Below are 27,450 nucleotides of genomic sequence, written 5' to 3' on the forward strand. Positions count from 1 at the left end.
TGTAATGAAAAATACATATAACATTATTCACTTCAATGTCTATACGAAAAAATAAATATGAGCGGAGACCAAGTGGTCACCATATTGGCTGCATCCGATGTCCGTGACGTCACCCGGACATTCGCCAATGAAAACACGCGGTGCACCCTACTATGGGAGACGAACATGTCCGTTCTGACATGGAAGCTCTTTTCGAAAAGAAGACCACACAACTGAGTGAAGTTACCGGGGCAATATTACACTATTCTTTTGAGCCATGTTCAGATGATATGCGATCATGGCCAAACCGCCTACCCGTCTGATCCACTTCCGTGGCGGAGATGAGCCATCGCAGTTCATCGCAGCCAGCCAGTGTGGCTCATTTTCAGCGCCGAAGTGGCTTATCACGGAGCCGAGCCGTGTTGCTTTAGGGGGTTGTTCATAGCCGCTGCAGTACGCAATGAACAACACCGTCAAGCCAGGGAGCTTTACTGCGTTGTCGTCGCACGCGGCTGAGTGAGGCAGAGCCGAGCCGTGCTGCTTTAGGGGGTTGTTCATAGCCGCTGCAATACGCGATGAACAACACCGTCGAGCAGGGGCACTTTACTGCGTTGTCGCCGCACACGGCTGAGGGAGGCATTGTCGACTGCGTTCTTCAGAGCCGCCGCCGTCCGCAAGCCCGATGCGCAGCCTTCGTCGAAGCCGCGGGGCCGAAGCCGGTGTGGTTCATTTTCGGCGCCGTGGTGGCTTATAATGGAGCCGAGCCGTGCTCCTTTAGGGGATTGTTCATAGACGCCGCAGTACGCGATGAACAACACTGTCGAGCCAGGGCGCTTTACTGTGCGCACGCGGCTGAGTGAGGCATTGTCGGCTGGGTTTTTCAGAGCCACCGCCATCCGCAAGGCCGAAGCGCAGCCTTTGCTGGCGAAGCGACGCAGCAGCCCGACGCCGTCCGATGACACATTGACATATTTCGTACGCGGATCTTTTGTTACGTTATGAGAGACCGATTACGTGGTCCACTCCAAACTATTATTTTTTTTCGTAGCTGTATACACACCTACCTGTCATTTGGAACCCACGAAGCTCTCGTCCTCTGCACCCGTGCAATCCATTTTTCAAAACGAGCCGAGTCTCTTGCAAACTTATGAAGGGTAAATCCATTCTCCCGTGTGTTCAAGCAATGTCCAGCAATGCAACGAGCCGGCATTCTGGCTAACACGAAGGAACAATGAGCGACCTTCCCGGAGGTAAAACTAATAGAAACAAACAAGTCCACTTGAGGGTGGTCCCGCCTTGTACGTCACTTCCTGCTTCTTCTCGAAAACAAATCCCTCGAGAGGATTTTCACGGCGGGAGTTACAAAAAGCTGTATACGTCAAAATCAAAATGTTTTGTGGTGAAAAAAACGCATGGGCTCATATTGGCTGCTATTTTTTCATTAATAACATACTAAAAATCCTCTTCCTTTCAATCTTTAAGAATAGTTTGTTTTAAAACATTCCTTTGGAGCAATTTTTACTTTACATTTTAAATGAATAATTTCAGTAAATTTGTTCTGATTTTAAGTGCAGCTTTAATGTTTAAACACCTTATTGATCAAGTGGGATTTTTTTTTTCAGATACCCCAGGGCCTCCCTACAAGCTGGAGCCGTCGGACATCACTAAGGACTCGCTGATTCTGAGCTGGTACGAGCCGGATGAGGATGGAGGAAGCCCAATCACCGGGTACTGGGTGGAGCGATACGAGCCTGACCACGACAGGTGGATCCGATGCAACAAGCTGCCCATCAAAGACACAAACTTCAGGTTTGTTTGGACAATTTTGTATTTGTGAAACCTGAAGCCATGGTTTAGTCCAAAACAGGGGTTCTCAAAGTGTGGTACTTAACTTCACTCAGCTTCCTCTAGTGGAATGCGAATGAATCACTACATTTACAGTCAGACAAATATATTTCAGTACAGTACAATGCATTTGCATTTCATCTTCAAATTTTTTTTATTTTTCAAGCATTTATGTCCAATTTGTGTTTAACATTTTCTGTATGTACAATACATTTTTGCTGTATTAAAGTGCTGCGTTAATGCTCAAACTGTGCATAACGATACATTGCATTTCTTTTTGTTTTTAAATCCAGTATGCCACGTTTTCAATACAGTTTTAGTTGTGTTTAACTTTTGGGTTCAATACACTGACCCTTGATCTAATTTTATTCACACTTAAGTTTTAGGTGCTAAACATTATAATGGAATCATTTAGCATTTCTCCCCATGTTCAAGCACAGAGGTAATGGCTCGTTTTTGATAAACGGTAGTTCTTCTTTTCCTTTCAGCTTGCCCCATTAGGGGTTGCCACAGCGTGTCATCTTTTTCCATCTAAGCCTATCTCCTGCATCTTCCTTTTCAACACCAACTGCCGTCATGTCTTCCCTCACAACATCTATTAAACTTCTCTTTGGTTTTCCTCTCGCTCTTTTGCCTGGCAGCTCCAACCTCAGCACCGTTCTACCAATATATTCACTCTCTCGCCTCTGGACATATCCAAAACATCGAAGTCTGCTCTCTCGAACCTTGTCTCCAAAACATCTAACTTAGGCTCCACCTCTTATGAGCTCATTTGGAATCCTCTCCGACCTGCTCACTCTTAGCGAAACCTCAACATCTTCATTTCTGCCACGTCCAGCTCTGCTTCCTTTTGTTTCTTCAGTGTCACCGTCTCTAATCCGTACATCATGGCCGGCCTCACCACTGTTTTGTAAACTTTGCCCTTCATCCTAGCAGAGACTCTTCTGTCACATAAAACACCAGACACCTTCCGCCAGCTGTTCCAACCAGCTTGGACCAATTTCTTCACTTCCTTACCACACTCACCATTGCTCTGGATTGTTGACAGCCTTGGCTGTAGTAATCCACTCTTCTGGGAGCTCCTCCTGTCCATCGAGAGCCTCACCCCTTTGCGAAAGGCCACACAACATTTTTCCATTCTCAGCTTCCAACACATGGTCCTCTGCTCTACCTTTGTCTTCTTAATCTTCCTACCCACCACCAGAATCATCCTACATACTACCATCCTATGCTGTCGAGCTACACTCTCCCCTACCACTACTTTACAGTCAGTAACCTCCTTCAGATTACATAGTCTGCACAAAATATAATCTACCTGCGTGGTTCTACCTCCGCGCTTGTAGGTCACTATATGTTCCTCCCTCTTCTGGAAATAAGTGTTCACTACAGCCATCTCCATCCTTTTTGCAAAGTCCACCACCATCTGCCCTTCAAAGTTCCTTTCCTGGATGCCGTACTTACCCATCACTTCTTCATCACCCCTGTTTCCTTCATCAACACATCTATTACAATCTTCACCAATCACATCTCTCTGCGTGTCTGGGATACTCAGAACTACTTCATCTAGTTCTTTCCAGAATTTCTCTTTCAACTCTATGTCACATCCTACGTTATCCGCAAATCGCATTATACATAGCACCCTCATTTTCAAGTTTCAGCCTCATCACTTGATCTGCCCCTATTTTCACCTCCAATACATTCTTAGCCAGCTCTTCTTTTAAAATAACCCCTGCTCAATTTCTCTCCCCATCTACTCCATGGTAAAATAATTTAAACCCTGCCCCTAAACTTTTAGCCTTACTACCTTTCCACCTGCTCTCTTGGATTCACAATATTTCAGCCTATATCATTATCATCATCTCAACCAACTCCTGGGTTTTTCCTGTCATAATGTCTTTATTCAAAGTCCCTACACTCAGATTTAGGCTCTGTGCATTTGTTTTCTTCTGCCAAAGAATCTGCTTTCCCCCTCTTCTTTGTCTTCGCCCTACTGGAGCTGAATTTCAACCGACGCACTGCAGGTTAATGGTGCTTGGGGGCGGATGTTGTTAACTTGGGCCACAACTGATCCGGTATTGGATTTTTTAGATGAACGTTCATATTTGTTTGGCAAAGCTTTTAGATGGATGCACTTCTTGATGCAACCCTCTGCATTTATCTGGGCTTGGGACTGGCCAACAGATTGCACTGGCTTGTGCCCCATAGGGCTGCATTCTAAACAATTACTACATCTACTACGATTCTGTATTTCAATGTTGGTCATGTCTGCTGTTATGGCAGTGCTCAGTATTTTCCCAGTTCATCCTTGGTCTAAAACCACATAACATGCTTATTTCTCTTCAGGCTCAAAGGTCTTCCCACCAGGAAGAAGTACAAGTTCAGAGTTCTGGCTGAAAATCTGGCTGGGACTGGAAAACCAAGCAAGGAAACTGAACCAATCCTTGTGAAAGATCCGATTGGTATAACACTTTGGACTTATCAAATCCTTGTAGCTTGAACTGTTTTCTTCAAATTGCTAAACTCCTGATTGGTCTTCCAGATCCTCCATGGCCTCCTGGTAAACCAACGGTGAAGGACGCAGCCAAGACATCCTGCTTCCTGATGTGGACCAAACCAGAGCATGATGGAGGAGCAAAGATTGATAGCTACGTCATCGAGATGCTCAAGAGTGGCACCACAGATTGGATCCGTGTAGCAGAGGGCGTCAATATGACCGAGTACTTCCTGAGGGGTCTGATGGAGAAGCAGGAGTACTCGTTCAGGGTGCGAGCTGTCAACGTGGCTGGGGAGAGTGAACCCAGTGAGCCCAGCGACCCAGTCCTCTGCAAGGAGAGACTCAGTAAGAAATACGGATTAACTGAGTAGGTCACATACTGTATGTCCAAGTCATAAGTAAGTCTAAGTCTTGAACATGAAGTTTCAAGCAAATCCCAAGTTAGTCTGGCAGAAATCAAGCCGGTTAAGTGGAGTCCCCACTAAATCCAAACCAAGTAATAAGTCAAGTCATATAGTCTTGTTCAGTCATACAGTATTAGACTCACCAATAACACTGGCTGTACTTGCATTACTTAGCTGTACTATTACCTTCACAATCTTCAACCTGGTCTTTGTATTGTTACTTTGTTCTCTCAATTAAATTCATGACTGACTTGAAGTTTAGAGATGGTTTCTGCGTTTATATAGGCTTTGGTTGACCAGATTTCAGTTAGCTAAACTGTAAAATGTATGTACTTTAATTGTGTGGGTTTCAGAGTGGCATGTTGTAGTTAGTTGTTGTGTCTCCTATCGAAAAGTTCTAAATGTTGCATCTTCCTTTCTCTTTTACATGATTCCATCAAAAACATGGAAGCTCAGCTACTTGTTTCATTAGGTGGCTTGACAAATTGTGCTCAGTATGAACATGTTGCAACAAGACTAGCTGTACTTGAATCATTTAGCTGAAGTTCTTTTTTTTTTTTCAAAATGGTTTCCATGTTGTCTTCAATTTGTCTTCTCACTTAAACTCTTGACCGACATTCATTACTGACATTGAACTTTAGGGTTGGTAATGCATATGTACTGTAGGTTACGTTTTACTTCTTTCCCTTTCGGCTTGTCCCGCAAGGGATCGCCACAGTGTGTCAACTTTTTCCATCTATGCGTATCTCCTGCATCTTCCTCTCTAACACCCACTGCCCTCATGTCTTCCCTCATAACATCCATAAACCTTTTCTTTTGTCTTCCTCTCGCTCTTTTGCTTGCCAGCTCCATCCTTAGCACCGTTCTACCAATGTACTCACTCTCTTGTCTCTTGACATGTCCAAACCATTGAAGTCTGCTCTCTCTAACCTTGTCTCCAAAACATCCAACTTTGGCTGTCCCTCTAATAGGCTCATTTCTAATCCTATCCAACCTGCTCACTCCTCGCAAGAACCTCCATTAGCTCCCTCCTTTCACTGCATATCATGATATCATCTGAGAACATCATGGTCCAAGGGGATTCCAGTCTAACCTCATCTGTCAGCCTATCCATTACCACAGCAAACAGGAAGGGGCTCAGAGCTGATCCCTGATGCAATCCCACCTCCACCGTAAATTCTTCTGTCACTTCCATGGCACACCTTACCATTGTACTGCTGCCATCATACATTTCTTGTACTATTCTAAGATATTTCTCTGCCACACCTAACTTACGCATGCAGTACCACAATTCCTCTCTTGGTACTCTGTCATAAGCTTTATTTAGACCGACAGCTCTGAACCTCGCCTTTGTTCTTAAAATGGGAACTAGCACACTTTTCCTCCATTCTTCAGGCATCTTCTTGCCTGCTAGTATTCTGTTGAATAAATTGGTCAAAAACACCACAGCTACCTCTCCAAACTCCTTCCATCCCTCCACAGGTATGTCATCAGGACCAACTGCCTTTGCACCTCCACCTTAAATTCTTCTGTCACACCTAAGGCACACCTCACCATTGTTCTGCTGCCATCATACATGTCCTGTACTATTTTAACATACTTCTCTGCCATACCAGACTTACGCATCCAGTACCACAGTTCCTCTCTTGGTACTCTGTCATGGGCTTTCTCTAGGTCCACAAAGACACAATGTAGCTCCTTCTGGCCTTCTCTGTACTTTTCCACTAGCATCGTCAAGGCAAATAATGCATCTGTGGTACTCTTTCTTGGCATGAAACCATACTGTTGCTTGCAGATACTTACTTCTGTCCTGAGTCTAGCCTCCACTACTCTTTCCCATAACTTCATTGTTTGGCTCATCAACTTTATTCCTCTATAATTCCCACAGGTCTGAACATCTACTTTGTTATTAAAAATGGGACCTAGAACAATTTTCCTCCATTCTTCAGGCATCTTTTCGCTCGTGAATATTCTGTTGAATAAGTTGGTCAAAAACTCCACAGCCATCTGTCCAAATTGCTTCCATACCTCCACTCGTATGTCATCAGGACCAACTGCCTTTCCATTTTTCTTCCTTTTTAGTGCCTTTCTGACTTCCCCCTTACTAATCATTGCCACTTCCTGGTCCTTCACACTTGCCTCTTCAACTCTTCCTTTTCTCTCATTTTCTTCATTCCTCAACTTCTCAAAGCATTCTTGCCATCTATTTAGCACACTACTGGCACCCGTCAATTCCATCTCTATCCTTAATCAACCTTACATGCTACACATCCTTCCAATCTCTTTCCCTCTGTAGTGGGCAGTTTAGTTTAACTGTGAGTTATGGAGTGACAGATTATGTTCGATGTTGTAGTTAGTTATTGTGAATCTTGTCAAAGAGTTCCAACCCTCACATGTTGACATTTTTTTCCTTATTCCATCAAAAAATGGTCTTTGAATCACAATTTAATAATCATCAGCGCTCATTCCATAATACTTGGTTCATGTTCATGAGGTGGTTGGTGCATACCACAGGAGATAAAAATCTAACAAAACTAGTGACGGACTACGTAGGGCGTAGTGGCCCCTCTCATCTAACTCAGGGAGGCACCCAAACACGTTAGGTGGGCTTTACAAACAGCCTCCTCCCCCCCACTGACAAATGTATTTTGATTGGGCAAGAAGTCCGTTAGCATTGGACGATTGTTTTTTGTCATGAGTCAGGAATTTCAAAAGTTTTGGTCAAGCACATCCAAAGTTGTAAATTTTGGGGTAAAATCAACTAAATTTTGATGACTTTACTTGAGTACCCAACTGCTGCAGTGTTTTTAAGTCACAAATGCCAGAAGTCACTAAGCATCCTCATCACACAACTTTCTTCGCAGACCCCCCTTCAGCTCCTCGCTGGCTGGAGGTCACCGGCATTAGTAGGAACAATGCCGAGTTGAAGTGGACTGTTCCTGAGCGTGACGGAGGCTCACCCATCACCAACTACGTGGTGGAGAAACGGGATGTCCGGCGTAAAGGCTGGCAGGCCGTGGACACCACTGTCAAGGAGCTCAAGTATACGGTGATGCCGCTCAACGAAGGTTCACTCTACGTGTTCCGCGTGGCGGCTGAGAATGCTGTTGGCCTCGGGCCATTTTGCGAGCTGGAAGACTCAGTGCTAGCCAAGGACACTTTCAGTGAGTTACCAGGAAGTTCGGCCAAATGTTTTCACATCATACAATTGAATACTCTTTGTGCTTGTTGACTGTCCATGAAAGGATTTGTCTGCTTTTTCCAGCCACTCCCGGGCCACCTTATGCCCTCGCCGTTGATGCTGTGACCAAAAGATATGTGGACTTGCAATGGGAGGCACCTAAAAATGATGGTGGCAGACCCATCCTTCGGTAGGACATACAGTGATGAAGTTTGTTGGCTTGTTTAGACACAACTTCGTTTAGTTTTCAAATAATAGATTTGAATATCTTACAGTCTACAAAACTCGTTCATGGACCTGAATATATACAAGATCTTTTAGTTCCCAAGGAGACTTCCAGACAGTCCTCCCACACATACGCACACACACACACACACACACACACACACACACACCACACACACACACACACACACACACACATACCAGGCTTATTCATTCTTTCACAAAACACAAAAAAATTGAACCAAGTTGAGCAGCATTGTGCTTCTGTGCACTTCCCCAATTGAGCAAATCTCCGGAATACCTGAGATGTGCTCAAACTGTACATTTAAATCTGGATTGAAAACTTTATTGTTCAGTGCTGGATTTTCTGACTCAAAAATCATATCTTTTGCTTTTAGTTTGTGATTTTAACTTGATAAGCTATTTTTTTTTTGATGAGCTATGCTTTTAATTTTGTATTTTTATCCACATATACATTTTCTGAGCCACTTATCCTCACAAGTGTTGCGGGACTGCTGGAGCCAATTCCAGCTATCTTTGGAGAGAAGGTGGGGTACATCCTGAACCGGATGGCTGCCAATCACAGGGCATATATGTACAAACAACCATTCAAACACACACAATCACACCTACGGGAAATTTAGAATCTCCAATTAATGGATGTTTTTAGGATGTGGGAGGAAACCTGAGTGCCTGGAGACAACATACGCAGGCACAGGGAGAACATGCAAACTCCACACAAGCAGGGCTGAGATTTTAACCCTGGTCCTCAGAAGTGTGAGGCAGACACTCAAACCAGTCAGCCACCATTCCGCCTGACGATTTTATCAAGACAGTTATACTGCTTTTGTGTTGGATTTTTTTTCTCATTTTGCATATAATTACAATATAATATAATTACATATAATCTGATTAATTTACTTGTCTTTGGCTCTTTAAAGTACTATGTATTTGGAATGTGTATGAATGATACTCTACAAACAAACCTTGCTTTCCTATGATGACTTACTGTCATTACATAAACCTGGCAGATATTCTATCGAGAAGAAGGAGAAGCTCGGAACTCGTTGGGTTAAGTGTGGAAAGACTTCTGGGCCAGACTGCAAGTACAGAGTGACAGACGTGATTGAGGGAACAGAGGTTCAGTTCCAGGTCCGTGCCGAAAACGAAGCAGGAGTCGGTCATCCAAGTGAACCCACAGAGATTCTGATGATTGAAGACCCAACAGGCAAGCTGAGACCTCCCCAATAAACTACTCAAAAAGAGATGTCTTTCTGTAGATTTGAGGTAAACCAACGTATTCTCTCTATAGGTGTCCCGTCTCCTCCCATCGAGCTTCACGTGACTGCTGCCAGCCGGGACTTCCTATCCATTGGCTGGAAGCCCCCACTAAAGGATGGTGGCTCCCCCATCACTGGCTATCACATTGAGATGTGCGAGGCTGGGACAGAGAAATGGATGAGGGTCAACTCTCGCCCTGTCAAGGACCTGAAGTTCACTGTGGAGGAAGGCATTATTCCTGAGAAGGAGTACATCTTGAGAGTGAGAGCCATCAACTCTGTGGGAATTAGTGATCCCTCCGATATCTCTGAGAACGTTGTTGCCAAAGACTCCGACTGTAAGGATGGGAGCTGGGGCGCTTAGTTTGTAGTGTATGCTTCTTGTTTTTTCACGCTTGCTCCTGTCTGTATTCCCAGGCAACCCAACGCTGGAATTCCAGACTCTGGACCTGGTCGTTGTGGAGAAAGAGAAGCTGCACATCCCAGTACCCTTCAGAGCTGTGCCTTCACCCAATATCACTTGGCACAAAAACGGCAAAGAGCTAAAGGCTGACGAACATCTCCACTTAAGGTTGGTGCTCATTTCAGTTTTGTTCATGTGAGTAGTGGCTAAAGAGATTGTTTCTGCTGAACAGGAAAGAGTATACTTCCTGTCATCTTGAGGTGGAGAGTAGTCTTCACTCTGATGCAGGCCAGTACAAAGTGACTCTGGAGAATAAACTTGGAGCCTCCAGCGCCACCATCAATGTCAAAGTCATCGGTAACCAATCATTCGATCCATACAACTTGCTATCTTGTTCCCACATTTCTTACCAGTCTTCAAACTGCATCTCTAGGTATTCCAGGCCCATGCAAGGAAATTGTGGCCTCTGAAATCACTAAGAATTCCTGCAAGGTCTCCTGGGATCCTCCGGACTATGATGGGGGAACCCCGATCCTTCACTATGTCCTGCAGGTCGGTTCCCCAGCTCTTTATTGAGCTCTTTTGGTCTTTATCTTTTGGAGTATGTGTGTTTAGCTGTGCATGACACATGGATTTCTAGATTCACAAATAAGAGATGTTCCAGAAACTGATGATGTTTGATTTGGTTTTCCAACTGTTACTGTCACAGCGCCGTGAGGCCGGTAGGAGGACATATGTAAACATAATGTCTGGAGAAAATAAAGTGAGCTGGAACGTCAAAGACCTGATCCCCAATGGAGAATACTACTTTAGAGTCCAGGCTGTAAACAAGATTGGAGGAGGGGAGTTTGTCGAGTTACGCAACCCCATCATTGCTGAGGATCAGAAACGTAAGAACCAACATCTTGTCCCTAAAAATACGATCCTGGTGTGTCTTGTTGAAACTTAATTGTACCTTACCTCATATCAGATCCTCCTGACCCACCAGTGGATGTTGAGACCCACAATCCTACTTCAGGCACCATCACACTCACCTGGAAGCCTCCCATGTATGATGGAGGTGCCAAGATCATGGGCTATATCCTGGAGCGGCAGCTCAAGGGTGAAGACAAGTGGGAGAGGTGCAATGACTTCCTGGTTCCAGTGCTTTCCTACACTGTCAGAGGACTGATAGAGGCAAACAGCTACGCCTTCAGAGTCCGAGCAGAAAATTCAGCCGGTGTCAGCGATCCATCACGCAGCACTCTGTTTGTCAAAGCCTTGGAGGCATTTGGTGAGGATCTCAGGTTTTTCACTTGGACGGTCCTGTTGCTGCCATCGAGTCACCCTTATTTTTTGTCTGCATTTCTCATCAGATGCTCCTAAGGTCTTCTTGAGCGGGAGTCTTCAGTCAGGCCTGAACGTGAAGCGTGGCAATGAGATCCGCCTGGACGCCAATATCTCTGGCTCTCCGTACCCTGAAATCACTTGGTACTGGAACAACCAGGTTATCCGGGCCGAGGTGGTCCGTAGGAGGCCAGAGAGACCACTAAAAAAGAAGTTAGAGAAGAAGGAAGACACAAAAAAGGAGGAGAGTGAGGGAGAGAAAAAAGAGCTGGAAGAGGGAACACCGAAGGATGCAGAGGAAAAGAAGCAAGAGGTGGCCGAGGAGGAGGAGACAGACTACCCAACTATTGGCGAGCGACTGACCATTAACAACAACCGCAGGGGCGAATCCACTGCAGTTATTAAAGACTCACTCCGTGTTGACCATGGCGTCTACATGGTGAAGGTGGAGAACGACCATGGCATCGCTTCAGCCACCTGCGAGGTCAATGTCCTTGGTGAGAACTTGGGCCTTTCTGTTATGTCTGTAGAGCTAATAGTGATCTAGTGTTTCCTCATCTGGTCTCATCTGGACTGTGAAGACTTTAAAGCTTCAGTGCCTTAACATATTTCCATATTGTTAGACACTCCTGGACCTCCAATCAACTTTTGCTTTGAAGAGGTGAGAAAAAACTCTGTGATCTGCAAATGGGATCCCCCTAAAGATGACGGTGGCAGTGAGATCCTCAACTACACGCTGGAGAAGAAGGATAACTCCAAGATAGAGCTCGGATACAGCTCTGTGACCTCCACACTTAGAGGATGTCGCTATCTGGTGCCCAAACTCATTGAGAAGAAAGAGTACATCTTCAGAGTTGTCGCTGAGAACAAGTATGGTGCTGGTCCACCCTGCATCTCCAAACCTCTTGTTGCTAAAAACCCCTTTGGTATGTTATATGTTTAAGACCTTTCCTGGTTCGTGTGAGCTCCTTTAAGATGAATCATGTAATGAACCTGAACCTTCTCAGAACCTCCCGAGGCTCCAGAGAAGCCAGAGATCGATGATGTCACTGCCCACAGCATGCTAGTCATCTGGAATGAACCAAACGACAATGGCAGTCCTATCCTAGGATACTGGGTGGAGCGTCGTGAGATCAGCAGCTCCTGCTGGGCTAGGGTCAACAGGTGGAGGATTGTAAAAAGAATATTGTGTACATTGTTGTGTTTTCTATGACTTCATCTTTATTTTGTTCACCAGAAAAATGGTCTCCTCCACTGAGCTGAATGTGGACGGACTTGTTGAGGGTTTAACTTACATCTTCAGAGTGGCAGCCGAAAATCAGGCTGGGCCCGGAAAGTTCAGCGTTCCTTCGGATCCAAAGACAGCACAAGCTCCAATTCGTACGTAGATTTTTCAGCTCTGCCGGGACTCAAATCTGAGTAGGGGTTTCAATCTTTCCTATTTGTTTGTGCAGTACCTCCCGGCCCACCAGTACCCCGAGTGGTGGCAACAACGGATCACTCTATAGATGTTGAGTGGGATGCACCTGCTGACAATGGAGGCGGCGAGATCCTGGGATACCACGTGGATAAGGTACATAATGAGTCAACTTAATTTGAAAATGTAGAAATGTTCATCTCTAATCTTCTGATAAATAATGATCTTCTTTGATGTCCTGCAGACTATTGCTGGTACCAAAGACTGGTCCAGGTCTACAGAACGTCCATGGAAGACTCGGGCATTTACTGTTTATGGAGTCCGTGAGGGAGCAAAGTACTTGGTCAGAGTTATTGCCTGCAACGCTGCAGGAGAGGGAACTCCAGGTTTCACCGAGTCGGTGTTTGTCAGGAATCCTGCAGGTCAAGCACAGGCTGACAAGTTAAAAATGTCTAACCAATATCAAATATAAACCAAAATTTACTTACTGTTGGTTGCTGGCCCCCTTCTGCAGAAATGCCTGTGGTTGAGCTGGACGTATTAGTCAAGAATGGAGTGGTCATCAGAGCTGGTGAGACACTCCGTGTTCCGGCATTGGTTACTGGTAAACCCTATCCAACAATTACTTGGACCGTGGAGGATACCAAGCCTGACAAAGACCGTGTGGAGCTCCTCACTGATGGCAACAACAGCACTGTGTTCATTAAAAGCGCGCAGAGGAAGGACTGTGGTAAATACATGGTCTCTGCATGCAATCCCAGCGGCACGAGGTCTGCCTTCACCCGGGTCGAGGTCATGGGTATGTGGAATTATAGAAATGGTTTATGGTTTAGTTTATTGTTACAAAAACTACATATGACACCAACTCTTTTTGTTTCCAGATGTTCCTGGACCAGTCACTGACCTAAAACCAGTAGTGGTCACTAGAAAGATGATCTTCCTGAACTGGGATGACCCCCTAGATGACGGCGGAAGTGATGTGACTGGCTTCCTCGTGGAGCGCAAAGATGCTAAAATGCACACGTGGAGGCAGCCCGTTGAAACAGCCTCCTCCAAATGCGAGTGCGTTGGGATCATGGAAGGACAAGAATACATGTTCCGTGTCACTGCCAAGAACAAGTACGGCATGGGCCCACCTGTCGAACTAGGACCCATCAAGGCTGTGGATCCACAAGGTAGGTCCTTAAAGGCCTCCATCCTGGATGTATGTTATATTGATGATTCTGGATTCTAAATCTGTAACTCTTTGGTTTATGCAGGACCACCATCACCCCCCGAGAAGTTCCACTACACGGAGCGCACCAAGAATTCCATCACACTAGCCTGGAAGCCACCTCGCAACGACGGAGGCAGTCCTGTTATCGGCTACTTTGTTGAGAAGAAGCGTCAAGACAAGCAGGCCTTTGAGCCTTGCAACACGGAGATCTGCCCCAACATGACCATGACGGTAGAGGGCCTGGACGAGGCTTGGATGTATGAGTTTAGGATCAAATGTGCAAACCTGATTGGAGAAAGTGACCCATCCTTCCCGCTGACCGTGGTCATCCAGGATGATGAAGGTATACAAATTTTAGATTGTTTTACCTCATTGTTATACTTACTTACTTTATGGGTTGAAATCTATTTGTGCATCAAACATACGGCCCATAGGCCAGAACCAGCCCGCAAGGGGGTCCGAAATGACCCGTGGGGATGTCGGAAATCTTGTCCACTGAGTGTGCACTGACAACACTTAAATGACATTGGTGCACTTTGAAGTCCAAACAATGCCAAGTTTCACGAGCACACGAATAAAAAATGATATGTCACATTCACACTACAATTTTACAAAATGTAAATGTCTTTTATATTTCAAAATTTTAGTCAAAAGCTTAACTTTAAAAACCTTTTGTTTGTTGGATAACCATACTTAACTTTAAGAAAGTTTGGTTTGTTGGACAACGATTTTGGGTTTTTACTTTTACAGCTTTTAATGTATACATGTTCAAATGTTGCATAACTGATTTGAAATACTGTTGAAATCATTTTTGGATAAGAATTTCAGACTGCTCACATGATTTGCAGCAAAATTTGCAATGAGATAATAATGAATTAATGTGAAAATTTTAAGTACTTGTAATTACGTGGCCAAAACAATGGGGAAATATTGCATAGTTGTTGACGGAGGGCAGCATGGTGGATCAACTGGAAAGTGTTGGCTTCACATTTCTGAGGTCCTGGGTCCAATCCCGGCCCACCCTGTGTGGAGTTTGCATGTTCCCCCTCTGCCTGGGTGGGTTTTCTCTGGGCACTCCGGTTTCCTCCCACATCCCAGAAACATGCAACATTAATTGAACAGTCTAAAATTGCCCCTCGGTGTGATTGTAAGTGCGGCTGTTTGTCTCTATATGCCCTGCGATTGGCTGGCAACCAGTTCAGGGTGTACCCCGCCTCCTGCCCATTGACAGCTGGGATAGGCTCCAGGACTCCCAGCAATCCTCATGAGGATAAGCAGCTAAGAAAATGGATGGATGGGATGTTCTTAACAGAGTTTAAGGCCACAAATATTGTGATCTGGCCCACTTTATATCTAATTGTGGTGAATGTGGCCTTTGAATTTAAATGAGTTTTACAACCCTTGTATAGACCATTTCTTGTTTATAACCAATAGGTGGGGGATACTTCTGGGTCCCAGAAAAGTGATTTACTTCAACTGACTTTAACTGAAACGATGAACAAGACTTGGGGTCATGCCTCCAGATATAGGACAAAAAGATTTGTTTCTTCCCCGTTTCTTAAAAAAGTAATATAATGGGTGAGGAGTATATAAATTGAGTGGATGTTGTAAATGTACAGAGAAAATTGAGAGCTTTTATAAAATGGACAAACCTCCATCATCATCATTTTTGGATGGCATTTCCACACAGGTACATGTAAAGTGTTTGTTTGGGTCGTCTGTGAGTAATTTGGCAAAACATACAGTAACATGTAGCCTGCAAGCTATCGTCAGCCCAAAAACGCGCGATCCATTTCAGATTCAAAATTGTATGTCTGTGCCTTCAAGCCAAACAACTGCAAAGTCACTTAATTAGCCACTCTGTCAGTAATCCAGTTAACAATTTCTGAATTTCCATTGCATCACTTTTTGAATCAACTTCCCTGTTGAAATGTAAATGACAGCCAGTATTCTGTTTCCCATACAAGCAATTTACCTTGCATGACATCTTTCTACTGACTCACTCACACATCAAACTATGGCGGTTGAGAGGAACTCTAAAATCATTATTTAGGCCATTTCCCCTGGTTTCTCACGTGCTCTTCTTTGGTCAAATGATGTTTTAGGGTTTGTATATTAATGTTGTCATCAGAGAAAGATCCATCTTCTGCCACCCACTCACTATATGTCTGACATCTTAGTTAAGTGTCCTACTTGAGGCCTCCAAATTGTTCTTGTCCCCGCCAGTGGCTCCTGAGATCCACATGTTGAAAGTATTCAAGGCCGACAGTATCACAGTGAAAAAGGGTGAACCCATCGAGATGCCCGCTGACATCCTGGGCCTCCCCATCCCCAAAGTGGAGTGGTCCAAAGATGACTTGGTGTTGGAGAAGCCCACAGAAAGTCTGCTTATTGAGACGGCGGTTACCGGCAGGATGAACTGCAAGTCCACTCTGTCCATCCCCAATGCCAACCGAAAGGACCGTGGCAGCTACACCATATCTGCCTCCAACAACATGGGTTCTGCCAAGCACACCATCTCTGTCATGGTGTTAGGTGAGCAAAACACAACAAAACCTCAATACAGAAGCCCCACAAGTGGAAGACTAAGCCATCTTTCTCCATCCAGACCGACCGCTTGCTCCAAGGAACTTGTCAGTTTCCAACATCAAGGCGGAGTCCTGCCAGCTACAGTGGGATGCGCCCCTGGATGATGGTGGCAGTGAGCTAACTAACTATATTGTTGAAAAGAAGGAAGTGATCACTGAGGAACAAGAAGAAAAGGGACAGGAAGATGAACCTCAGTGGGTGGAGCTCACCAACACCATAATTGACAAGAAGTATCGGGTACGTCCTCTTTGCCCTTTCCTTGCTCATAGACAGAGGTGTCGAAAGTACTAAGAAAAGTGCAAATACTTTGACTTTGGTAAAAGTAGAAGTGCTGCTTCAACTCTGGGACTCGAGTAAAAGTAAGAAGTTATAGTCTAAAATGTTTTTAAATAAAAAAATAATAAGGATAAAATATTAAATATATTAATGAATTCATTATTATATAATTAAATATTATATATTAAAAATAACAAGGATGAAATATTTCTTGTTTATATATATCTGTGTGTGTGTGTGTGTGTGTGTGTGTGTGTGTGTATTTAACATGAGCACACACAAAATAGATAAAATTGAGTACTTACCGAGTGCTCTTACTGAGAACAAGGAAAATTCTAGCTACAGTTGCTACAGTTGTTGGCTTGACTTTTTTGCTATTAAAAGGGGTACTTGTAGTTTTGCCAATGTTGTGGACGAACCAAATATGCTAACAACAAGGTAATAACAACTACAAAACTATCCTGTACGGTCCATGTTGTTGATATCCCTGTTTTTCTGCCTTAAAAAAACCCAAGCTCTCAATTAATCAAAATTTCAACTATGGTAGACTTCGCTCTCTCTACTTATGTCTTTTTTACGTCGTGTCATCATCCACTGAAATTGAGTAAAGCAATGACCTTTTTTTGACAAAATGAGTAGAAAATACACCAGTTTTTGAATGTAGGGTGCAAAATAAAAAGTCAACAGATAAATACTCAAGTAAAATACACATGCCTGAAAACCTCATTTAAATAGAGGAACAAAGTATTTGTACTTTTGATCACAATCATAGTTATGAAGACAAGTCCTCTTTCCTCTGCTGTAGGTGTGGAACCTGGATACCAACAAATCGTACCTGTTCCGCGTGAGGGCCGAGAACCGCTACGGCAAGTCTGACCCTTGCACAACAGAGGAAGTTCATATTACAGACCCCTTTGGGCTACCCGGCCCACCAGAGAAACCGACCATCACTGAATATTCCAAGACCTCCATGACCCTGACTTGGGAGCCACCAAGGGACAACGGTGGCTCCATGATAATTGGTTACTGGCTAGAGAAGAAAGAAAGAGGGAGTGCCTACTGGGCCAGAGTCAACAAGATGCCAGTCACTAAACGGGGAATGAAAGGCTGGGAGTACCAGGTAGGGTTTTTCATTATGCCGAGTTCTGTCGCAACATCTTAAATGAAAGTGGAAAACATCTTTCTACGTTTCGCAGGTGACTCGCTTGTTTGAAGGAAGTGAGTATGAGTTCAGGGTTGCTGCAGTCAATTCAGCCGGTACCGGCCCATTTAGTGCACCATCTGACCCAGCTTTTGCCGTCGACCCTCTGAGTGAGTGAACTGATTGTAGATTAAAAAATTCTCAGTCATCCACGTTAGTCAATCTGCAAATGTTGTGTTGAGGCAACTAGACTCTTCTTTTAACTCTAGTCCAGCTTCTGCAGTTAAAAATTGTAGGTGAGGAGTTCCCCTATTTATGACTCTGGCAGGGGTGTCCCCTAATTGTGTTTTCTTGAGTTATTGCCAGACTTCGCTGGTGAATGACCCTTTCTCAAAGCGACTGGTGGCAAAATGACTTGTTAGCGCTTATTTTACCTATGGGGGGAGAAGTCAGAAGTGGTGGTAGATCATGTTTTTTTTCAGGGTCAATAACGATTATTAATAGTCAAGGAAGCCTATAATAGATAATTGGTACCAACTATTATTTTGCTGTGTATAGGAAATTGGCATCAACATTTTTTTAAATAAAAAAAATGTTTAAGGCAGCACAGTGAACAACTGTTTAGAACATCTGCCTTACAGTTCTGAGGACTAACCTTTGTATGGACTCTCCGTCCCTGCTTGGGTTTTCTCTGGGCACTCCTGTTTCCTCCCACATCCTGGAAACGTGCATTCATTGGAGACTCTCAATTGTTCTTAGCTGTAATTGTGAGTGCGAATGGTTGTTTATTTCTACAGTATGTGCCCTGTGATTGTCTGACAACCAGTTGAGGGTGTACGCTGCCTCCACCCTAAAGATAGCTAGGATAGATCCGAGGACACCTGTGACCCTTGTGTGGATAAGGAGCTCAAATAATGGATGGATGGATTTCATTTAAATACCTTTAAGTACATTTATTGAACAGCTTTTCAGATTTGCAATATGTAATTTTTTTTATCTTATAAAACAGGAATCTCATTTGAAATGTTCCGCCCCAAAAAAGCAGGGATCTCCAGGACTGAGCAGCATGTCTTACAAAGTTTAATGAAAACTTAGTAACATAAAAAACTAAGTAAAAACCTCCTTACATTTTTCTATAGTAAATAGCCACACACACAAATAAATAATTCTCATTTTTATCACTGACTATCAATATTAGCAACCATGTTTCAAGTAGGTTTAGGGGTTAGCTTGAGGCAAGACACCGACAGTTTTATTTATACAGTGCATTTAATACACAAGATAAGTCAATGAGCTCATAGTAATAACACAAGTAGTTGTGGATCACAGAAGACTGGGATTTATTACAATTTATCTAGAGTCTGGTGTCTTAATTTACCTTTGAAAGATAGTGTATTTGCTCGCTGGATCGTCTCCACTTAGTAACACCTTTTCCTCTCTCCTCGGAGAGAGACGTCACAGACAGAGAGGCTCGCCGTGACTGCTTTAGAGGCAAAAGATTAAGAAAGGCAAAAGATTAAGAAAGACCAATGCCAATGTCGACCAAAATGCCAAATATCATTCTCGATAATCTTCCAGACCGATAATTGATCTTTCACTTGCGAGGACGTTGTAAGCAGACGATAAGTGAGGCAATAAGTTATAGAGAGGGGCTTAGTTATTGGCTTTTAAACCAGCAGTCCTCTCTGACCAGAGTTTGGACATTGTTGTCTTCAAAGAACCAGCAGTCCTCTCTGACTAGAGTTTGGACATTGTTGTCTTCAAAGTTATGTACTTTTTATGTTAAAAGTGATATTCAAAACATAAGAAGAGTCGAGTTCCCAGTTCAAAATTTGCAGAATACACAAGATTCCTCTTATGTGTTTCTGTGCTCTGGGCTTGATGATTCATTTTGAAAAAAAAACAAAATTGTTCAACCCACCAGCTTCTCCCGGTATGCCCGCTGCTCCTGTGGTGGCTGACAAGACCAAGCACAGTGTCACGCTGACCTGGAAGCCACCGGAGAAGGATGGAGGAAGCCCCATCAAGGGCTACATCATCCAGATCCAGGATGAGGGCAAATCCAATTGGGTTAGGGTGAACGAAGAACTTCACCCCACCACCGAGTTCACCGTGCCAAGCCTCCGTGAGCTCAAGCGTTACCGCTTCAGAATCATTGCGGTCAACGACATTGGCGAATCAGACCCCAGCCCCCGGACAAGTGAAGTCTTGATTGAAGAAGTCCAGCGTAAGGCTTTTTTTTTGTCCTGGCAATAGCTCATCAAAATTCACTGTTGTGAGCTCTTGTCACTGATGTTTCTGGTCGCATTTCAGTCCCGCCATCCATTACTATTGACATCGTGGTGGATGACCTGCTCTACATTCGTGCCGGAGATCCACTCAGGATCCCTGCCACCATCAAGGGCCGTCCTGTGCCAAAGGTGACGTGGGACTTTGATGGAAAAGCCAAGTCTCACAAGAAGAACAAGCTGCACACACTTCCTGTTGACTCTGAGGTGACTTCTTTTGGCATATGAAAAAAATACCATGCAATGTATGATTCCTGATCTCAACAAGCTCTTGTGTTTTCTCAGGTTGAGTCCACAGATACCACGTCCGTTGTGACCATCCCTGTTAGTTTGAGGACCCACTCTGGACGATACACTATCACAGCCAAGAACAAGTCTGGACAGAAACATGTTAACGTCAGAGTCAATGTCCTCGGTACAGTTTTTTTCTTCTAAATGGGCAGGATGTAATGAGCTTGTTTTTTTGTATGTCACAAACCATTTCCTTCATCGTTTCAGATGTTCCTGGACCACCAAAAGATTTGAAGGTGACTGATATCACCCGATCTACCATGAGGCTGATCTGGAAGCTGCCCGACAATGACGGCGGAGAGAGAATCAAAAGCTACTTCATTGAAAAGAAATGTGTTACTGACAAGGCATGGACGAAGGTACAGAGATAGATAGATAGATAGATAGATAGATAGATAGATAGAAAAGTTTATAGTTTGTGAAGAAGCAAAAGTGACAACACCAATGATTGCTGCTCAGGTGAACGCGGCCTGCGCCAGTCAAGCCTTTGTGGTCCCAGGCCTCCTAGAGGGACAGGAGTACCTCTTCAGAGTGCGAGCCGAGAACCGGCTGGGATTCGGTCCGTTTACTGTCACCAGTGATCCCCCCCAGGCCAGAGACCCCATTTGTAAGTCAACCCACTTGTTTTGTCTCCTAACCACACTTACCAGAACAATTGTCTTTGTTAGTTATTTATTGGTGTTAATTATTCTGTTAAAACACATAAGCAACTTGTCTCAGGTAGTTGGAGTCACTAAGGAACTTTCACAAAAATAAATTCAAATATTAGTATTACTGCCACATATTTATCTGATATGCATGGATTTTCCCATTTGCATTTACCAAAGGCAATTATAGCCCTTTTTTAATTCATTGATTATTGTTGCAGCTTTTCAATATTCGGTGCACGGCTCATTCCCAATCACACACAAATTGCAGCGGTACTGTAACACTGTATAACAAAATAGAGCCAAAATTAGAGCCAAGCACAAAGTAACCAATGTACTCAGAAAATTTAGTTTACAATGCGATTTTAAGTAAGTTGGTGAGTGAATAGGTGAATTCTCAAATGCCAAGCTGTGAAAATGTATGTGTGTGAAGAGGGCTTTGGGGTGCATTTCTACATTTAGGACATATACCCCAACGTCTAAAGGACAGAGAGTCATTAGCAAGATTAAGTCTCCAATAGTCACTAGTGGGTGGCACGATGGATCAGCTGGAAAGCTTTGGCCTCACAGTTCTGAGGTCCTGGGTTCAATCCCAGACCCGCCTGTGTGGAGTTTACATGTTCTCCCCGTGCCTGCATGGGTTTCCTCCGGGCACTCCAGTTTCCACCCAAATCCACAAAACATGCAACATTAATTGGACACTCTAAATTGCCCCTAGGTGTGATTGTGATTGTGAGTGCGACTGTTTGTCTCTATGTGCCCTGTGATTGGCTGGCAGGGTTGCCTGAACTGGTTGCAGCCTCCTGCCCATTGACAGCTGGGATAGGCTCCAGCACTCCCCGCACCCCTTGTGAGGATAAGCGGCTAAGAAAATGTATGCTTTATAGTGACTAGTGATACTGATCAAACTGACTTGAATTGTCCAAATCATCGAGGGTAAGAGAGCTTCAACTGTAATAAAATGGTACAAAGAAGTGAACAAGTGTTTCTGCTGATTTCGGACCACACCCGCAGATCCACCGGATCCACCTACCAAGCTGAAGGTCAACCTGGTGACCAAGAACACAGTGACTCTGACCTGGGAGCCCCCCAAAAATGATGGCGGGTCTCCCATCAAACATTACATTGTTGAGCGCTTGAGCTGGGACACCAGCGGCAAGGAAAAAGAAACCTGGAAGCAATGCAACAAGAGGGACGTGGAGGAGCTCAGCTTCGTGGTTGAAGACCTGAATGAGGTTGGTCTCTTCTTCTTCTTTTTGGGGAAATAGCAGTTAAGGGCACAACATAGCGTTTAACTCGGTGGGCTCTGTGCTGGCCATTAGTGTCCACCTCGCTTTCAGTCATTTTAGCTGTGTAACGCAAATATAATGAATCTTCTTGACCAAACCCAGAAAATGGGTGAGCGGACATTGTGTTTTTGCTGCAACAAAGTTCAGAAAAATGGGATGATGACATGTTTGCTCTAAACCAAACTTCTGAAAATGTTGTTTTCTTTATGGCTGTTGTCTTTAGAAAAAAGTATTTTTTTTAATCCAAATAATATGCATGATATGGTATACATGAACAAGGACATGTGGAAGTGCCTGAAGACATCTTGTGGAAAACAAAAGTTTTAATCTTAATTTATTATAATTTGGCTTTTTATCTATTGGCGCCACACGGGACGAATTCTTGGCACATCCGAGGTTGAGGGTTCGAATCCAAGTTCTGAGCTTTCTGTGTGGCATTTTCATGTTATCCAGGTTATTTTCTGCAGAAATTCCAGCTTCCTCTCACATTAAAAAAACCACTTAAACATCTTAGGTTCATTGAAAATTTTACGTTGTCCAGAGGTGTGAATACTTTTTTGAATACATGAGCCTTGCAATTTTCCAACGACCAGGCCCGGGTGTCTTACATCAAGTGAGACTAACGTTGAGTCACCATGCCATGGTTTTTCAGGGCGGAGAGTACGAGTTCCGAGTGAAAGCTGTGAACGCTGCCGGACCGAGTAGACCCTCAGCCACTGCTGGACCGCTTGTCATCAAAGACCAGACTTGTAAGTAGGACCAGTATCTATCTATCTATCTATCTATATCTATCTATCTATCTATCTATCTATCTATCTATCTATCTATCTATCTATCTATCTCTATCTATCTATCTATCTATCTATCTATCTATCTATCTATCTATCTATCTATCTCTCTATCTCTCTATCTCTCTATCTCTCTATCTCTCTATCTCTCTATCTCTCTCTCTCTCTCTCTCTCTCTCTCTCTCTCTCTCTCTCTCCGTCCGTCCGTCCATTCAGTTGTAATAGGGAGTAGTATATGTATACACATCGCGACACAGTGGAAAGCATTGGCTTCAGAGTTCTAAGGTCCCAGGTTCAATCCCAGACCCGCCTGTGTAGCGTTTGCATGTTCTCTCCTTGCCTGCATGGCTTTTCTCCAGGCACTCCAGTTTCCTCCCACACCCCAAAAACATGCAACATTAATTGGAAACTCTAAATTGCCTCAAGCTGTGATTGTGAGTGCCTAAACCGAAAATAAACCCAACACCAATGTGTCTTCAGAGTTCCTTTTTTGGGTTCTTTTCCAAGTGTCTTTAGAGTTAATAAGTTATCACGCTTAGTGCTAAAGAAATGCAGTAGTTCTGAAATGTGACCAACTTCATACAAATCCATTCATATATCAGAAATAAGGTAATTAATTTTGCTGTCAGCTATGGCGTAAATGGAAAATGGGTGTCGCATCCAACCACTTCAGATCACAGATCCCTCTGGTTTGTCGCAGCAACATAATGAGGCTCCCTCCAGCACAATTAACGATAAAGACAGCTTGAGTGGCAAAAAAAACCAAACCACGATCGTTTGCAAAAGAACCAAAAAAAAGACACTTTGGAGCAATTCCTTATTGTTATTGATACAATTATTTTAAAATGACCCGTATCTGTCAATCATCGGGTAGCATCATGTATGGTCTATTTGTCGTACCATCCGCTCGTGTTAAGTGACGCTGCTTCCCTCGAAAGGTATTATTTGGCTCAAAATGATGATAATTGAACATTTGTGATTTTCCTGCATTCCAGGTCCCCCGACCATCGAGCTGCGAGATATGATTGAGGGCGAGGAGGGCTGTGACATCAGCATGGTGGCCAAGGTCAGCGGTTGCCCTTTCCCGACTCTCACGTGGCACAAGGCCGACCTGGCGGCATCCGAGCAGAAGGCGCCTGTGCAGTACGACCAGCACGTCAACAAACTGGTGACGCACAACAAGTGTACGCTGCTGGTCCAGCAGGCCACCCGCCAGGACACCGCCCTCTACAGCCTGACGGCGAGCAACAGCGTGGGCACCGTCACCAAGGAAGGCAAACTCTTCGTGTTCGGTGAGAAAGTCAAACCTTGCAGTGTTCTTGAAGAACTTCTCAAACTTTTTGGGTCCATGGAGCAAGACTGTACTACATTAGTTTGTGATTCTTCATTAGTTTTAGTTTACATTTAGTTTTAAGTTTTTCGTTGCTTTGGCACCACAGTGGGCGACTGGTTAGCACATTTACTGTAACATTAAACTGATTCAAAATGTTATAACTTGAAGGTGTTCAACCCATTCAAGACATAAATTTCATTTTTCTGATATTCATTCATTTCCCACACTGAATATACTCAGTAGGGTAATGTGCGTCCTTGAGCCTATCCCAGCTGACTTGGGAGGGAGACTGGGTACACCCTGAACTGGTCGTCAGTCAATCTCAGGGTACATACTGTTGAAACAAACAAAAATTCAGACTAACATCCACACCTACAGGCAATTTAGAGTCTTCACTGACCTACCGTAGATGTTTTGGAGATGTTGGACAGAACTGGAGTACCCAGAGAAAAGCCACGGAGGCACTGGGAAAACATGTAAACATCATGGGTGAGACAGGATTTGAAACGAGATCCTTAGAACTGCTTGGCAGATGTGCTAACCATTTGCCCAGACCACGCCACCTTTTCCTTTATTTTCAATGTCAAATTCACAGATTAAGTGTTGATTTTCATATTTACCTACAATTTTTGACCCATTAAAACAGCTCTAATTTCAAATTATTCCATTATTTCAAGAGACAGTATAGTACTCTACTTTTAATGACATCCCCCAGACTATAAAAGTTCCACCCTTAGAATTGCCATATCGACCTCCTCCTTCCATATTTCTGGACTAATTCAAATCATTCATTCAATCATTGGTTCAAATTGTTCATCTTATTCGCAAATGTTTATTCCATTCACCAAATTCCCAAATGTTCACGATTCCCAAATTTTCACAATTCCCAAATTTTCACAATTCCTACATTTCCCCAATTCAAACCATTCAAACTTCAACTTTCACATTCTACATTCTTCTATCGAATCATTTCCACAGCATTTCAGTTCACCATTACACACAATTTCAAAGCAAATTGCATTAATTTGGTGGTTCTCAACGTGTGGTAGGAGTGGCAGTAGTGGAATGCAAGTCCCTCTAGCGCTAGACAAAAATTCACTGAATTAAATGATAAAACTGCATGTTACATTGGATTGAACTTTTTTTTTTTTTTAATTCAGTACAGTAAATTTGTGAAGTTCTATTGTTTAATAATTTATTAATAATTTAAACAGGTTCAAAAATGTGTTTAGGTATCACCTTCATTTAACTTTTAAGTGCAGTACATTTTTATTGAATCAGAAAGTACCATTTTTTTAATTCAATTATTTAGGTGTAGTACTAATGTTCAAGATGTGCATAATGTTACAGTGGCTGATAATGATATAAATATACTTTTTAGAAATAAAAACACCTCGTTCTTGTGCATCGCTGTATTTTAGTGTTGTCATGATGGCTGTGTTTGGTGAGCTAAGCAACTATTTAAGACTATCCTAGATCTAGGATCTTGTTTTATTGGTCCACTTTTTTTTTAATGACACAACATAATCAGTTATTCCAAATTATTTTGTGAACTCTGATTTGCTTTGACCAACACACCCACACAGGACCGCCTGGCCCTCCCGTGGGACCCATGAAGTTTACGGAGGTGTTTGCAGAGAGGATTGGCCTGGCTTGGAACCCGCCAGTGGATGATGGTGGCGCCAAGATCACCAACTATGTGGTAGAAAAGCGAGAGGATAACCGCAAGTCGTGGGTGCACGTCTCCAACGACCCCAAGGACTGCTCCTACCTGGTGACTCGCCTCACTGAGAATCACGTGTACGAGTTCCGAGTCATGGCCCAAAACAAGTTTGGAGTCGGGCCACCGCTACTCAGTGAACCGGAGAAGGCCAGGAACCTCTTCAGTAAGTGCCGCACACAAAACCCTAATCTGTACTTCACAACATATATTCAAATCTAAATTGGTTTTCAAAAAACATTTTCAAATCTTAATTTCAAACCCTAAAACTCACCAGGCTTTGAAACCCAAATTTCAACCCATATCCGTGGCTTCAAAACCTAAACCTTAGTTGAAAAAAAAAAAAAAAAAACAACAACTCAAGATGGAAACCCCAATTTCACACTCTAGCCTTGACTTCAAACCCTAATTTTAAACCCTCACTTAATTTGTAAATGCTAAATTGAAACCCCAACCCTGGTTTGATACCTTAATTTAAAGATCTGAATTTTGCTTAACACCCTACCTTGGAATTGTAAGCCTTGTTTGAAACCCAAACTTGAAACCCTCATCTAACTTTGAAACCCCAATTTGGAAACCTAATCCTTTTGAAACCCTAGCCCAGGTTTAACAGTCTTCAGACCCTAATTGCATATACAGACCCTAATTTAAAGTACTAACACGAGTTTTGAACCATAATCTGGGATTCAAATGCTAATTTGAAACCCTAATCCACACTTGAAACCTCAACCCAGTATTTAAACCTGAACCAAGGGTTGAAACACTAACCTGTAACCCTCATCCATGCCTGAAAATTTTTTTGAAACCCCAATCCTGTCTTGAAACGCTAAACTTGGCTTCAGACTGAAACCCAAGCACATAATAGTGATTTGAAATTTTAACCATCTTCAAACCCTAACCCAGACTTGAACCCTAATATGTATACATACCCCATGCTTGAAACTGAAATTGAAACCTTAATGTGCTGATACTGCAACGCTGTTGTTGTGCAGCTGTTCCCGGCCAGTGTGAGAAGCCCACTGTGACCGATGTGTGTCTGGAGTCCATGACGGTGAACTGGGAAGAGCCCAAATACGATGGTGGTTCTCCAGTCACCGGCTACTTAATAGAGAAGAAGGAGACCACTAGCAAACGGTGGAACCGCGTCAACCGCGAACCCATCCGGGCTCTGCCCCTGGGCAACAACTGGGATGTCACTGGCCTACTAGAGGGTGCCATGTACCAGTTTCGGGTCAGTGCTGTCAATGCCGCTGGAAGTGGACTACCCAGTGTTCCCTCAGACCCTGTGCTTTGTAGGGACCCCATCAGTAAGTCAAAT

General features: G+C 43.6%; 1 protein-coding gene across 1 annotated transcript in view; it reads left to right on the top strand.

The window, feature by feature from the left end:
- Nucleotides 1–27,450, top strand: part of ttn.2 (titin, tandem duplicate 2) — a 281,273-nt gene that overhangs the window by 148,189 nt on the left and 105,634 nt on the right. The window contains exons 147-181 of the mRNA XM_061840871.1: nt 1,602–1,788; nt 4,168–4,283; nt 4,364–4,663; nt 7,587–7,886; nt 7,988–8,093; nt 9,160–9,356; nt 9,441–9,746; nt 9,826–9,979; nt 10,044–10,168; nt 10,245–10,363; nt 10,521–10,701; nt 10,782–11,084; nt 11,167–11,634; nt 11,761–12,063; nt 12,145–12,301; nt 12,375–12,517; nt 12,592–12,710; nt 12,799–12,976; nt 13,069–13,353; nt 13,436–13,729; nt 13,814–14,113; nt 15,997–16,305; nt 16,379–16,596; nt 17,441–17,755; nt 17,832–17,946; nt 19,701–20,003; nt 20,090–20,271; nt 20,350–20,479; nt 20,563–20,714; nt 20,815–20,962; nt 22,017–22,237; nt 22,944–23,040; nt 24,075–24,371; nt 25,999–26,298; nt 27,125–27,439. Of these exons, the coding sequence (XP_061696855.1) occupies nt 1,602–1,788; nt 4,168–4,283; nt 4,364–4,663; nt 7,587–7,886; nt 7,988–8,093; nt 9,160–9,356; nt 9,441–9,746; nt 9,826–9,979; nt 10,044–10,168; nt 10,245–10,363; nt 10,521–10,701; nt 10,782–11,084; nt 11,167–11,634; nt 11,761–12,063; nt 12,145–12,301; nt 12,375–12,517; nt 12,592–12,710; nt 12,799–12,976; nt 13,069–13,353; nt 13,436–13,729; nt 13,814–14,113; nt 15,997–16,305; nt 16,379–16,596; nt 17,441–17,755; nt 17,832–17,946; nt 19,701–20,003; nt 20,090–20,271; nt 20,350–20,479; nt 20,563–20,714; nt 20,815–20,962; nt 22,017–22,237; nt 22,944–23,040; nt 24,075–24,371; nt 25,999–26,298; nt 27,125–27,439 (7,743 nt within the window). The remainder of the gene's footprint in view (nt 1–1,601; nt 1,789–4,167; nt 4,284–4,363; nt 4,664–7,586; nt 7,887–7,987; nt 8,094–9,159; nt 9,357–9,440; nt 9,747–9,825; nt 9,980–10,043; nt 10,169–10,244; nt 10,364–10,520; nt 10,702–10,781; nt 11,085–11,166; nt 11,635–11,760; nt 12,064–12,144; nt 12,302–12,374; nt 12,518–12,591; nt 12,711–12,798; nt 12,977–13,068; nt 13,354–13,435; nt 13,730–13,813; nt 14,114–15,996; nt 16,306–16,378; nt 16,597–17,440; nt 17,756–17,831; nt 17,947–19,700; nt 20,004–20,089; nt 20,272–20,349; nt 20,480–20,562; nt 20,715–20,814; nt 20,963–22,016; nt 22,238–22,943; nt 23,041–24,074; nt 24,372–25,998; nt 26,299–27,124; nt 27,440–27,450) is intronic.

This window comes from Syngnathoides biaculeatus, chromosome 14 (assembly GCF_019802595.1).
Source record: "Syngnathoides biaculeatus isolate LvHL_M chromosome 14, ASM1980259v1, whole genome shotgun sequence".
Taxonomy (NCBI): Eukaryota; Metazoa; Chordata; class Actinopteri; order Syngnathiformes; family Syngnathidae; genus Syngnathoides; species Syngnathoides biaculeatus.